Source organism: Microcaecilia unicolor, chromosome 7 (genome assembly GCF_901765095.1).
Source record: "Microcaecilia unicolor chromosome 7, aMicUni1.1, whole genome shotgun sequence".
NCBI classification, from domain to species: Eukaryota; Metazoa; Chordata; class Amphibia; order Gymnophiona; family Siphonopidae; genus Microcaecilia; species Microcaecilia unicolor.
The window spans coordinates 134,447,094-134,462,929 of NC_044037.1; the positions used below are offsets into that span (position 1 = coordinate 134,447,094).

At 42.9% G+C, this 15,836-nt stretch overlaps 1 protein-coding gene across 4 annotated transcripts in view; it reads left to right on the plus strand.

The window, feature by feature from the left end:
- The window catches only part of YBEY (ybeY metalloendoribonuclease), a 383,228-nt gene that overhangs the window by 95,031 nt on the left and 272,361 nt on the right, over positions 1-15,836 (plus strand). For 3 of the 4 annotated variants that reach the window (XM_030210679.1, XM_030210681.1, XM_030210680.1), the window contains exon 4: positions 5,936-6,004. The exons of the other annotated variant lie outside the window; for it this stretch is intronic. In XM_030210679.1, coding sequence (XP_030066539.1) covers positions 5,936-6,004 — 69 coding nt within the window. The remainder of the gene's footprint in view (positions 1-5,935; positions 6,005-15,836) is intronic. 4 annotated transcript variants of the gene reach the window in all.

Here is a 15,836-nt window from a genome sequence, read left to right on the forward strand (position 1 = left end):
ATTATAGCTACGTCATGCAAGGTTCCACGTTAGGAGTTACGGACCAAGAAAGGGATCTGGGTGTCGTCGTCGATAACACACTGAAACCTTCTGCTCAGTGTGCTGCTGCGGCTAAGAAAGCAAATAGAATGTTGGGTATTATTAGGAAAGGTATGGAAAACAGGTGTGAGGATGTTATAATGCCGTTGTATCGCTCCATGGTGCGACCGCACCTTGAGTATTGTGTTCAATTCTGGTCGCCGCATCTCAAGAAAGATATAGTAGAATTGGAAAAGGTGCAGCGAAGGGCGACTAAAATGATAGCGGGGATGGGACGACTTCCCTATGAAGAAAGACTAAGGAGGCTAGGGCTATACAGCTTGGAGAAGAGACGGCTGAGGGGAGACATGATAGAGGTATATAAAATAATGAGTGGAGTGGAACAGGTGGATGTGAAGCGTCTGTTCACACTTTCCAAAAATACTAGGACTAGGGGGCATGCGATGAAACTACAGTGTAGTAAATTTAAAACAAATCGGAGAAACTTTTTCTTCACCCAACGTGTAATTAAACTCTGGAATTCGTTGCCGGAGAAAGTGGTGAAGGCGGTTAGCTTAGCAGAGTTTAAAAAGGGGTTGGACGGTTTCCTAAAGGACAAGTCCATAAACCGCTACTAAACGGACTTGGAAAAATCCAAAATTCCAGGAATAACATGTATAGAATGTTTGTACGTTTGGGAAGCTTGCCAGGTGCCCTTGGCCTGGATTGGCCGCTGTCGTGGACAGGATGCTGGGCTCGATGGACCCTTGGTCTTTTCCCAGTATGGCATTACTTATGTACTTATGTACTTATATAACATCTCTACCATTGAGTCCTCCACATTTCTTCACTTCTCTGCTGAGCTGTAACCATCTCCTCCAAATTCCTTGGAAGTCCGGCAGCTCCACCAAGTATACACGTCCAGCTGATCCCGAACAGCTTGAACAGTAGTCGTCTCCACTGATCCCCACAAAGACTGATCTGCAATTCTCTCGGGCTGAGCTCATTTCTGTGCATCTCAGATCTCCCTGCTACTTTGCGGGCTCCCATCAAAAAGCAGCCTATAGTGAGTTTTTATCCTCAATGGTTCAACTGCACGCTCTTATACCGTATATAATCAACTGCCAAGTCTCCATACCAAATCCAACAGTTAACAGGCAGAACTCAGCCACTGAAATAAACAATAGGGATCCGAGTTCTTAAATTAACAATTTGTAATCCATGCTTGTTAGGGCTGCAGAGCCTTCATCACCGCCTCCATCAGACTTCCAGCACCTCGTGTCCCCCTTGCGATCAACACTCCTCAACGGAGCTCAGAAAGGCCTGCGCTTTTTCCACAGAGGTGTAGATTTTTGTCTCCGCCTGATATGTGACCCGTAGTTTCGCAGGATATTGCAAGGCGAATCGGATCTTCTTTTCAAATAATTTCGTGCAAATCGGGGAGAACTTCCTTCGTTGCATCGCCACTGCCGCAGAGTAATCCTGGAAGCATAAAACTTTTTTGTTTCCATAGCGCAGCTCCTGATCCTTCCTAAGAGCCTGCAATATAGCCTCTTTATGTGCGGAGTTTAGTAGGCGACAGATCACCACTCGTGACCTCGCGCTATCTGAGTGCCTGGGTCCCACCCGGTGCGCTCTTTCCACCTGGAGGGTTCCCAAGTCTGTAGGCAGTTGCAATTGTTCCGATAGCCAGTTTTCTATAAAGACTCTCAAGTTAGTAGTTTCTAACGCCTCAGTCAATCCCACGAATCTCAAATTATTTCTGCGAGACCTGTTTTCGAGATCTTCCAGCTTCTCTTCGTAGGCCTCTATTTGGGTTCTGAGTTTCACATTTTCTTCCTCCATTTTCAGCACTTTATCCTCCAGGGCCCCCTGGCGTTGCTGGAAATCCGCCAGGTCCTTGTTAAGTTGCCCCAAGTTTTCCTGGACCAGATCTAATTTATTATCGATAGGTCCCAGACGCCTATCCAGCAGCGGCTCCATGGCGCTCGTCACCTCCGCTACCACCTCCGCCACCCAAGCCGAACTCACCGTGTGCGCAGGCGGACTTGGCGGGGCCGCCATTTTATCCTCGCCGCCTCGCGTTTTGTCTTTGGCGCTACGAACGCTTTTCGCTGCCATAAGGTAGCGTTTGACCGGCCTAAATGCTGCACCTTGATTTCCGATTCTGGATCTGCGAATTAGGGGGTTTGCTGCTGATTAATTCCTCAGATTTTGAGGGCTTAGCGGGTAAGCTGGCAGGAGCAGGAGTTTCAGCAACCGCTCCTGTTCATGACGTCACGTTTTTAACCAGTTTTTAATCCACAATAGGACACTGCCTCCTATCCCGTGACTTTCCAATTTCTTCTGGAGTCTTTCATGAGGTACTTTGTCAAATGCATTTTGAAAATCCAGATACACAATATCAACCAGCTCAACTTTATCTACAAAGAAATGTAATTGGTGAGGCAAGATTTCCCTTCACTAAATCCATGTTGGCTGTATCTCATTAATCCATGCTTTTGAATATGGTCGACCATTGTATTCTTACTAGACTTCTGGATAAGTTGGGAATTGGTGGCAATGTTATAAAATGGATTGAAGGCTTTATTACCTCTAGATCCTATCGAGTCAAGTCATCTACAGCAATATCATCTCCATGGTCATCAGATTGCGGTGTATCTCAAGGTTCTCCTCTCTCCCCTATTCTATTCAACCTTATGATGATTCCCTTTCCAAACATGGTCTCAACCCTTTTATCTATGCTAACAACGTCACCGTATTCATTCCCTTCAAATCTGACCTGGCAGAAATTTCCAACAAAATTACCAATGGAATGAATATCCTAAGTTCTTGGGCCAACGCGTTAAAAATGAAACTGAATAAAGACAAAACTTAATGCCTAATCCTCTCTTCCCAATATTCCAAATACCATCAAACTACTCTCACTACTCCTGATGTCACAATTCCTATATCCAACAATCTGAAAGTCCTTGGAGTTACATTGGATAAATACTTATCCCTTGAAGACCATGCAACATCCATCACGAAGAAAATGTTCACTATGATGTGGATGTTGAAATGTGTGAAACCTTGAGGCATATTTTCAAAGCACTTAGCCAGCAGGGTTCCCACGCCTGTTGGTCAACATTTTACAGGACCAGGACACTGTACCAGTGATTTCACAGTGAGAATCCTCAAAGGTAACTTTAAAACCATACAAGAACGTAAGACCTTTGAAGTCAGAATGATTGAATATTTTAACACCCAACAGAAAGGACTTAACAAGGATCTGGGGTTCCTAGCCCATTATAAACCATAAAGCTGTATTTCTCACCACCCCTCACCTATCCACACCCATCCTGTTAGAATATCAATGATAAGCTTTGATGTCCCCATGCATACCTCCTACCCACCCCCATCCTCCCACCCTGTCAGACTGTCATAGTAATGCTTGAATGTTTTCACTTATGTACACTGTCAGCTAGCACATTTGCTTATTTCCGATCTGACGAAGAAGGGCAACCTTCGAAAGCTAATCAAGAAATGTATTAAGTTATGTCCAATAAAAAAGTATCATTTTCTTTTCTTTTCCATGTTGTATTTTGTTTGATTTCTATTGATAACCAAGGGTATCCTTGAAACACAGAAAGAAAAGATAAAACTTCTCAATGTTTTGAAACAATGTGGGCAATTTTAGGAGCCAAAACTGAATAAATCAATACACAAGCAAATTTATCCATTATTTCTCTGGGCTTGTCTAAAAGTAGTAGAGATCTGTGAGCAACCCAAGTCTGTTTATAAACCCGATTAATACTTTGCTGAGTATACCCCATTCTATGAGTCTGGTAGACAAAATTTCAGCTGCTTGTTTAAATGCTACATCTGTAGTACCAATTCTTCGCAATCCCAAGAATTGACCTACAGGTAAGTAATTTTTTAATCAAAGTGGATGGTGACTCATAAATCGTAGCAAAGTGTTAGGATCCATAGGCTTGCGATATACTGAACTACTGATAGTACAGCCATCTTTAAATACAAGGGTGTCTAAAAATGAAATAGTCTGATTGTTGTAATTTATAGTAAATCTCAAATGATTATCCATTGAATTGAGCCAGTCAGTAAATTGTTCAATCTGGTTTTCTGAAGCTGTCCATATCGAGAAAACATCATCTATAAATTGATACCACACTCATGTATCTGTACCATATTGAGGTACAGAAATGTAAATACTCAAAGATGCTCACATACAAATTAGCCACGCTAGGAGCTGGAGCTGTTCCCTTGGCAACTCCTTGACCTTGTAAATAAATCTGTGTACCAAAAGCAAAATAATTCCGACATAAAACAAAATTAGCCAATTCAATCAAAAAATTAGTAGGAACTCGTGTGTCGAGAGGTCTTCATTGTAAAGTCTCATACAAAATATTTAAAGCAGCTGCTTGAGGTATATTGGAATCCAATGACTCCAATGTAACAAAAATCATGTCTGAAATTGACTACCAAGGAAATTAGAGGGACATGGGATCGGAGATAGTGTCTTACTGTGGATTAAAAACTGGTTGAAAGATAGGAAACAGAGAGTAGGATTAAAAGGTCGATATTTGCAATGGAGAAGGGTAGTTAGCGGGGTCCCCTAGGGATCGGTGCTGGGACCTCTGCTTATTAACATATTCATAAATGACCTAGAGATGGGGGTAACTAGTGAGGTAATCAAATTTGCCGATGACACAAAGTTATTGAAAGTAGTCAAATCGTGGGAAGATTGTGAAAAACTACAAGAGGACCTTACGAGACTGGGCGTCTAAATGGCAGATGACATTTAATGTGAACAAGTGCAAAGTGATGCATGTGGGAAAGAGGAACCCAAACTATAACTACGTCATGCAAGGTTCAGCGTTGGGAGTCATGGACCGAGAAAGGGATCTAAGTGTCATCGTTGATGATACGTTGAAAACTTCTGCTCAGTGTGTTGCTGCGGCTAGGAAAGCAAATAGAATGTTGGGTATCATTAGGAAAGGGATTGAAAACAAAAATGAGGATATTATTCTGCCGTTGTATCGCTCCATGGTGCGACCGTACCTTGAGTATTGTGTTCAATTCTGGTTGCTGCACCTCAAAAAAGACATAGCAAAATTGGAAAAGGTGCAGAGAAGGGCGACAAAGATGATACAGGGGATGGGACGACTTCCCTATCAGGATAGGCTGAAGAGGCTGGGGCTGACCATGAATGACCATGGCACGGATGAGTCATTCATCTGCGGACTTCTCCATATTCACATGTTATTTTGATGACTATTTTCCCTGGTTTTGTTGAGCCATGTTAAACTTGGGGCTTGCTATGCCTCATCTCTACTATTTATGGCTGGCTCCTATTTTTAGGCTGTTTTCTAAAGGGAAGACAGCTAATGAAATTGTCATGTTTGTGTGAAGTTGTCAATGTGTGTCCTCCCATCCCAGTAGCTTTAGTATTCAGGGCCTCTTTTACTAAGGTGCTCTAGCATTTTTAGCATGCACTAATATTTAGGACGTACTAAACATTAGAGACATCTATAGGAATATATGGACGTCTTGAACGTTTAGTGTGCCCTAAATATTAGCGCACGTTAAAAACGCTAGCGCGCCTTAGCAAAAGACCCCCTCAGTGTCCTATCCACAACAAATATTCAGTACACGTCAGGAAAGGCAAATTGTGTGCACAGATGCACACCACCTACTTCCAGTGACTTCTAATTGTGTAGCATCACGTGACCCACCCCCCAGTGGGTTCTATTTATGGTGCAAAACTATAGCACTTACCAATCCACTGGCTGTTTTGTTTATGTGCAGCATGGTCCATGGTGACTTCTTTTTTTGATGCTGGCTGTTCTTTTATATTTGCCTCACAGAACATGACATGCCAACTTTCTATTCAATTTATTGTCTCTTTTTATGTCAGGTGACTGCTGCGCATGGAATGTGCCATTTGCTTGGATACCAACATAGATCAGAAGCAGAGTGGAGACAGGTGTGTTCCTAAAAATATGAGAAGTCTATATCCTTTACCATGTCCCATAATGACTTTATATTGGGCAAAATAACATCTCTCTATATATAAAACGCACCTCCAACGTTCTAATGAAGCCTCCATAAGTCCCAACATTCTAAATCCATGGTGGTGTAGATCAAAATGCACCCATGAATGTTTGCCCCGCACTCGCGTCAAACATGATGACGTCGAGGGCGGAGCAATGGCACTCAACCAATCGCATTGCTATGCCCTCGACGTCATCACGTTTGACGCGAGGGCGGGGCAGACATCGATCTACACCACTACACAAACATTGGAACTTTTGGAGGCTTCAAAAGAACGCTGGAGGTGCGTTTTAAATAGAGAGAAGAGAGATGAAGCCCTCGACGTCATCACGTTTGACGCGAGGGCGGGGCAGACATCGATCTACACCACTACACAAACCTTGGAAATTTTGGAGGCTTCAAAAGAACGCTGGAGGTGCGTTTTAAATAGAGAGAAGAGAGATGAGGAAAACCGATAGGTGGCTGAAGGAGGGGCAGGGGAGAGAGCACAATTGCTGGGTGGATGCAGAGGAAGAAGATGGGGGGGGGGGCAGGGGCACAGCACAATCGCTGGGTGGCTGCAAGGGGGGCGTGGAAGAGAGCAGATTCGCTGGGTGGCTCAAGGGGGGCAGGGGAGACAGCAGAATCGCTGGGGGGGGGGGCAGGGGACAGTCCAGAATCGCTGGGTGGCTGAAGGGGGGGCAAGGGAAACAGCAGAATCAATGGGTGGCTGTAGGGGGGGCAGGGAAGAGAACAGATTCGCTGGGTGACTGGGGGGGAGCAGGAGAGAGAGCAGAAACGCTGGGTGGCTGCAGGGGGGCAGGGGGAGACAGCAGAATCGCACACACTCTCTGCCTCGCACACACACTATCAGTCTCACAGACACACTCTCTCTCTGTCACACACACACACACTCGCACGGTGCTGCAAACCACGCAGAAGGGGGGAGAGGCAGGGAGTCCTGAAACCACGGGGGGGGGAGGGGGTCCTCAGACCTCAGAGGGGGGAGGGGGTCCTGAGACCACAGAGGGAGGGGGGAGGTATACACACACTCTCTCACAGTCAGTGTCTTTCTCTCTCTCACACAGTCTCTCTCACACACACTCTTGGTCTCACAAACTCCCTCAAATACACTCTCTTGCACTCACAGAGAGTCTGTGTATTGCACACATACTCTCGCACACTCTCTCTCACACACAGTGTATCTGTGTGCAACACACTCTCTCTCACAGTCACTGTGTCTCACATACACACTCGCACACACTCTCTGTCACACACACACACACTCTCTCTCTGTCACACACACACACACACTCTCTCTCTGTCACACACACACACTTGCACAGTCACTCTCACACACACTCTCTCAAGTAAACACACTCCCAGGAAAGCCTTGCTTAGCGCCCGTTTCATTTGTCTCTGAAACGGGCCTTATTTACTAGTAGATTACAGAAGAAAGAAAAGAGCTGGTCTATCCTGTATCTCCTGTCCCCCCTGTAAAATATATACCCCAGCTGTAAATCAAAAGTAAATCAAAAGAATATGTGAAATATTGGGTCAGAGCAAAGACTGACATCCTGTCTCTAACAGTTTAACAGAGATCACAAGTAACTGACAGGATCCCAAGGAAAAGACCATTCATTTTTGCTCATTCCTTGAATAAGCAGTGAATTTCCCAAGCTTATATGGCTAATAAAGATATGTGATTTTTTTACTCCACTTTTTCAGGCAACAAATACAAATTACACATATTAATTGTATGTTGGGTGAACAGATAGCTTCTCCAAGATGTTTTATATATGTTACCAATGTAGTTCCATGGAGAGTAAACAGCCATTCCCTATTTACCTGTTTTAGTTCCATTCTTGATTTTACAGACTTCTATCGTGTCTCCTGTCAGCTATCTCTTCTCCAAACTGAAGAGATCTTTTCTATTCCTTTTCCATTCCCTTAATCATTTTGGTTGTCCTCCTCTGTACTTTTACCTAGTTTTGCTTTATCCTTTTTGAGAGAGGGAAACCTGACATGCACACAGTATTCTGAGTGCAGTGGCACCATGGATCAAGAAGGGAGCAACAGCACCAATTAAAAAGAACAATTTATTAAAACAAAAAAATTCAAATTAAAACCCATAAAACTCCAACATAGCCATGTTTCAATAAATATATTTATCAGAGGTAATCCAACCTGTGAAATGCAAACAAAAATCAAGGACAATCTTATTCCTGCTCTGTATTGGATGAAATGAATGCCAAGGCTTCCAACCTATATCTGCCTATGGCTGGGGGTCAGATTAATATCACTGTGTTGGAAATGTGAGTCAGGCTATCTGTTATTGTAATCTGTTTATCATTAGGGAATTTTACTTCAGCTCAGTGTCTACCGTTACTTTCAGGAACATTTGATCTACTATCTCGGTAATGTACAGATCCATTGTGAAAGATATTTTGTTGTCTGGGTATCTGTCGGATTCCAAGAGCAAGTGGACTTAGTTACTGAGACATTTATGGGCATGGGAAAAGGTAGATGGGATAGAATCTCAATTGGAAGATCTGAGGAAATATGATAGTGTCTTAATTAAAGATCTGGGACTGGCATACTGTAAGTTGGAAAGTTTTGAGAACTGTGCTGAGACTTTGAAATGTTTGAACTTCCCCTGCTCTGGTTTAGTATTCCCACTAGAAGATATTATAAAGAAGTATAACAGAATCCAGCTGAGTCTGTTCCACAAATAACAAGAGCTGTTCGGTATTTGCCTAAACGTTCTATGCAAGTTAAAGAGGAGTTAATTGGAGACAGAGTAGATGTTTCTGGCTTGCTAGAATAGAGGAGTGTGGTAGCCGTGTTAGTCCACTCTTAAGGTTATCAATAGAAATTTCTATTGATGGCTTGCTAGAAGAATTACAATTGGAACCTTGATCTAAAGGGACTCTATTAGTCATCTATGCCTTGGAGCCTGATAACATTTGAGTGCTTAAGCTTTACTTCAAGTTTAGATCTGTTAGCTGTTTGGACTCTAAGATTTTGGTATTTCCTGAAGTCTCCAGTAGAGAGGTGTGGTAGCCGTGTTAGTCCACTCTTAAAGGTTATCAATAGAAATCAAACAAAATAAAACATGGGAAAGAAAATAAGATGATACCTTTTTTATTGGACATAACTTAAGTTATAACTTAAGTTATGTCCAATAAAAAAGGTATCATCTTATTTTCTTTTCCATGTTTTATTTTGTTTGATTTCTATTGATAACCTAAAGTCTCCAGAACTGGTCAGTAGTATACCTCACCTGAATTTGTCAAAATTAATTTACTTTGACAGGTGACACACCCGGGTTTTCAGCCAATCAAAAGTGAGGACACACCCAAGCCATGCCCACTCCCCACCCCCTTTGATGATGTCACTGCCCAATGCCCAATCCACATCCACTCCATGCCGCCTTGGATGACATCACTGAATATAATATATTGACCCCACCCAACCCCCACCTCTTTTGCATAACCATGACCCTTAACCCACCTTATTTGCATAGCCCCGTCTGCTGAACACCACTCCTTTTGATGAGATCACAGGAAGTGATGTCACAGCCATGCTCCTTTTTCAAGATGGCTGCCACTACTGTATGGATCACATCACTTCCTGTTTCCACTACTAGCCGCCATCTTGGATGGAGTCTTGTGACGGGAATTGATGTAAAAAAAAAACTCCAGCACCACCCCCTACAGCCTCGCACATGCTTAGCTTAACCTTTTTTTCTCACATGAAAGAAAATAAACATTTTTGTTTTCTTTTTCTTATATTTTTTTTCTTTCAAAAGGATACCTTTTGCTTACTTTTAAAGCTGTTTTTACTGAATGACAGTTGTTTTAGGTTTCAAAACAAAAGAATAGACCAATCGTCCTCCTTTTCTTTGCTTTTAGCTTACATAAGAAACCGTAGGGGTCTGACTCGTTACACATTCAGATCCCTTCACACAGGGGCAGAAGCCTGTGGGATATGCCTTTAATAGCTGGCCCCTTCCTGTTTTCAAGAGGGAACTGTGTGAGATCATGCCCTGCAGCATGCGCGCGCACACACACACACACAGCCGTATCCTGGTCTGTGAATTTTAAACCACAGGGATAGTATGAGCAGAAAAAGTGCTTTTTTATACAGAGGTTGTCTGTGTAAGATCAGCTTGTAGCCGAGCTAATTGTTTCTGCAGCCCCTCCGAAAGGAAATCCCCTTTCCAGCTCATCTCTCAAGGCAGAACTCTGCTGCTTTGTGTGACAAACCTTCTCCCTCCCCCCTACTCGAGACCTCTTTGTGAGCTCAAATCAGGCTTCCAGACATCACACAGCCAGAACCCCGTTCACCTTCCTTTTTTTCAAAGCCAGAGAAGCAAACTTTTTTCTTTTGCTTTGCTTCTATTTTCTTTTAGCAGACAAGTTTAAAAAAATAAAAGTGGCAGAATAAATGCTTTATAAAGGGATTACTTTACCCCTAACAGTATTCATTTTAGGAAGCATACAATATTTAAAATAATCTGTAGCCTTACAGGGGTTGGGTAATTTTTTCCTCCCCTGCCAGGAGCTTGAGAGATGCAACCCACCTCCCCACTCCCTTTTATATGGCTCCCCCCATGTGTAAGAAAAACACACAGTGATGACCACAGGTAATTGATAGAGGGTGTTGTAACTGAGTGTTGTGGTACACAGTAGTTTCACAGTGCTTTGTAAAAAGTCCATAATACTACTAGGAAACAATAAACTATCAGGGGGTTGTCCATAAGAATCAAAAAACTCACCAACGCCATTCTGAGACAGGTAGATGGCTAACCAATGCTCACAAGGCTGGTCGTATGGGTGGTTATTTACCACTAACACTAAAGGTCTCCACGGCAAGTGCTGCCTGAGTAACTGATCACTGGGTAAAACGTCTAAAAATGATTCTGTGGCATATGGGTCCTCCTTCAACAAACGATAAATCTGTACTGAGACGTTTCTTCACGGGTTAACTTCTATTACATTGTCAAACACCCCATAGATGATCGTATATATGGTATGGGGCAGAGCATTTGGGTTTTGATCAAGGAGTAGTTATCTGTGCATTCCTGGTTAGGTAACAGATCAAGAGCCAGCAAAGTGTTACCTCTGTAAAACTCCATACTGTCAATCATCAAAGTACTGTCGTTCATATGTTTTTTTTTTAATCATTTATTTATAATTTTTCATTTTACAAGGGTCACTTGCAAACAGTAATACAGAGATGACTGTACATTAATACAATATTAGAGGAAAACAATCTCAACTTGATAAATGGATTATATACAATTTTTATCTTTCTTAGACCACAAAATAAATATGGAGAGTGAAACAAGACAAGGAGATCAATTAAACAACAATAAACAAAGAAAACGTGGTATTAACCTGATTATTCCCAGTTATTATTTATCTGAATCATTATTCCACATTGATCGTCTGGTTGGCTTCTTCAAACCCAAGACGGTGTATAGTCAATTAATTTCGTTGGAAACATACTTATTGTCCAATATTAGTGGAAATAATACACCCAATTTCATTTTTTTCTCTTTTAAAACCAGAAATTATTTAACAATACAAACACTTGAATCTCTAATCCAATTCCCACTGATTAAGGTAATCCCAGTTTCACAGGCTTCACTCCTTTTGAATTAATATACTAAGAGAGATCATTTCAGAGGAAAAAACTTTAGGAGTCATACCTGGAACTCTGGGAAAACAACAATCTCGATATTAATCATCTGTAATAATATTCATTTTGTTCACATTTTTCTGATCTATTATCATTTTCAAAATCTTAACCATTTCCTTCTCCTATAGAACTTCATTTGCTGTATCAGTTTTTCATTCTCAAAGGATTCGATTTGATTATCCATGTGGTTCACTAATAAGATTATATCTGAAGCAAAATTATTTACTACCACCGTTAAGTCCTGGAGTGCCTTCCAGATGATATTCAGTGTAACCTCCACGGGAGCCAAAAACTCCAAGCTGATAGCTCTTACGGGTTTAGGAGTGGCACTGCCGACTCGGGTTCAGCTGTAAACGACTTCCGTTTCAGCATACACTCCTAACTTACTCCTCCACTCGGGAGCGATGAAGTTGTTTCCAGGTCCAAGAGCATCAACGCTCCTTCGCCAGTGCTAATCAAAGGACTAATCAACCCAATCATCTGTGGGCAGCTCGTCGCGCAGCGGTCCCACACTTGCTGCACAGGGGGCAAAACGCTGGTCATCGGCGGCTGACCCCCCATTGTCCCCTTCCTCTCAGTTAAGGTAACTGCAAATGCAGAGAGGAAATTTCAAGTAAACAAAAACAGAACTTCAGAGGACAGCTGGGTCGTTGAGCGTTCGAGCTTCAGGTCACCATCTTTCCACTCTCCCTAGTTTGGGACACTCTTTGGTTTCTCCTCAGAGGCCTGTCTGATATGGGTAATCCTTTAGCATAGCCCTCTGAGTCATTGAAACACAGAAGCCCCTCCACCACTACAAGGTGGTGTACCTTCGGAGGGGGTGTCTTTCATATGTTTACCGGTCACTTGCACCAGCTGCATGTGTTCTGTCACGCAATGACCATGTTCAAAGTCCGGTTGAAGAGGTTTTCCCCGCATTTGTTAGCCATCCACGTACAGAACGGCAAAGTTGATATTGTAATGTTGAAAATTAAAAGGATTTTTACCGTAGGACCCACTATAGACGTCATTGTTCACAAACCTGCAGGATGATGAGTTAAGACAACTGGCCCAGAAAGAGGTTTTCCTGGTTGGTAACGTTCACTCTGGTGATACATTTGCTCTCTTTACGAACAACAATGTAGTATTCGTCAGCATCCCCGCTCATTAAACAGAAGGCATCTTTACTTCTCTTCAGTTTTATCTTAACATCTACCCCGTTGATCAGAAGTTCTTCTTGGAAAAACAGATAGCTGTAATTGCTGTAATTCTGCCTTCTAGCTACCAGCTGTAAAGTGAGCCCTTTGCGACACTGTGACCGCCAGGGTTTGTCAACTCATGGCTCCTGGCTGAGTCTTTATAAAACAGACCGCTTGTAAACTGGGGTCCTTCGCCGTAATTGAGATGCTGTTCTATGAGGGTTCTATAAGGGTAGCAGTTGTTGCTCTGACTGATGAGCCCATCTTCGATCGTGAAGTCCACCTGGCTGAAGAGGGAGGCTATCGGATAATTTACAAGCGCCACTTTGGTCGCCCTTGTGATATCCGTTCCATCTTCTTTCGTGATCTTACAAGTCAGATTCAACAACGTATGTTCAAATCCAAATAATCTTCACCATGACTGGCTAAGAAAAATTCAAGTGGTGCGGTTTCCAATAAGACTGATAAAGGCAGTATTTCCACATAAATGCTTTTTTTTATACTGGTTTGTGTGGGTGACAATTGAAAGATGTCCAGTTCTGATTTAACGCATTCTTTCGAACCGTCGTGCACAAAAGCCATGTTTTTTTCTCAAAATATATCTTCTGGCTTTATAGCATTGACTCTCTTCTTAGTCTTGCACTTAGGCTTCTGAGAAGCTACACAATTCGGTTCCTTTCTTTTAAGGGGCTTGGGCAGTCCTTCTAAAAGCGTTTGTCCTCCTCTCTTTCTTGTAAGGGCTTTTCGCACGACCGCTAGTCCATCTGCTCAGCGTTGTTGTGGTGGTTGTTGTTCATGTTATTCAGAATGGCCATGGTAACATGACCCATCATATCTTTGCTATGTTTTTAGCAGTGCTTTTCATGTGCAGTTTAACAATCTCAAAGCCCCTTCTCATTAACGGTAGCGCTTTTCTAAAGAGACTACATAACACACCGCCAATCCCCTCTCCATACATAACGGGTGATCCATATAAGCCCGGGAGCCCGTGACTGACCTGGGCTACATAATAATCTCTGTACGCCGCCAGGTCGCCATAAGTTGTAATAGCTACCATATTAAACAGTTTCCGAGGTCGCAAGTGAAGCTTAAGGATCAGCTTCCCGTAGCGAAATGAGACATGCCTGTTCTGAATTGTCTTTATTTCAAAGGTATGTGGTTATTTCAAAGGCATGTGGTTCTGTTTCACAGGGACATAATGGGGTTTATTATATGTGGAGGTGACAAACTTGTTACTTTTCCCTTTAACCAGTACGCAACGCAACAGCAGTACAAAATGATCTGCTACTAACTGATGCTCCACGATGTCTGTATGGAGGTACAAGGTGTTAAAACCAGCAGTGATGTCAACGGGCAAACTCACACTACTAGTAAAACCATTGGGTTCTAACCCTAAAATGATTGCTAATTCTTCGTCTGCTCGGATGAGCGCTGGTACCCCTATATTTCTCATGACGATTCTACATCTAACAGAGTCATAAGAGATTAACAGGGGTTGCTTATCATAGCGAATGGCGATGTCATCATTCATATCCTCTGTTAAACTGTCCACGCTCGAGTATTAAACTCTCCATACCACAAATGTTTCATCCAGTAACTATACATCATCAAGACATAAAATTGGTCTTTGTAACATTGTCCCACATGTGTGGGTATTGTATTTCCGCCAAAAAACCACTTCCCAAGGGCCTTGTAGATCCAGAGGTCTTGCTAAACGTACTGTAAAATTAGAACTGGTGGTCAGTCACGTGATGCAGTTGGAGCGATAGCAACGTTTTGGTGCTGCTCCGCGGACCCCGCTCGCTCCCGGCGATCTACAAACTGACTGACCTCAAAATATACTAATTTCGTCCCGTTAAAGTGTGGTGGAAGGTGCATGGACCCATTTCTTGTACCCATGCCGCTTGGAAGCACGAGGAAGAGCTCAAAAAACGAAAAAGAAAAGACCTTGGTAATGAGCGGCGAATCCAAGATGGCGGCCGCATCGCCGCGAGGCTGAGTTTACCGCCAGACAGCTCTCACAACTAGTAGCGGCGGTGGGCACAGCGCTAGAGCCCCAATTCCTCACACTAGAGGGGAAGCTGGAGAAACTGGACAGCCGATTGGGAGAAATCAATAGCAGAACCGCGGAGGTGGAAAGGAGAGTCTCTGAAATCGAAGACACTTGGCAACAACATGAGCCAGAACTTTCCAACCTAAAAAAACGCCTGGCCGCCCAAGAGGAGAAGTTGGATGAATTAGAAAACAGAGCCAGACGATGTAATCTTAGGCTGGTGGGTCTGCCTGAAACAATTCCTGATAAAAATCTGGGCACGCTGCTTGAAAATTGGATTTCTAAAGAATTTGCTATCTCGGACAGCAGAGGTCCACTATGTATTGAAAGAGCACATAGGCTGGGGAAACCACGCCTAAATGGAGCTAAACCTAGAGTGGTAATTATAAAAATTCACAATTATATTCACAAAGAAGAAATCCTACAGGGATTCCGTCAGAAAAGAGATTCGCTTAATTACGCAGGTGCCCAGATCCGCATATTTCAAGACTACTCAGCCAGCATACAAGAAAGGAGAAGGAAATTTCACCCGGTGTGTACCACTTTGATTGAACAAAATACCAGGTTCATGCTGCTTTACCCTGCCACTCTAAAAATTATGGAAAACGGGAAGTGGATATCATTTACATCAGAACACTTAGCACGGCAATACATTAACAAAGAGCTGAAAAGCCAGGAAGCACCGGCTTGAACCAGTTCTGAGCACATGGTGGTGAGCACATTATGTAATTGATTGAAATGTCTTGATGGGACAAACAGCACTGTAAAGACTTTCTATATAGAGGTCATAGTTTATATGTTTATTATAGCATTGTTGGGCCTGGGAGTGAGTGGGGAACCGGCACGTT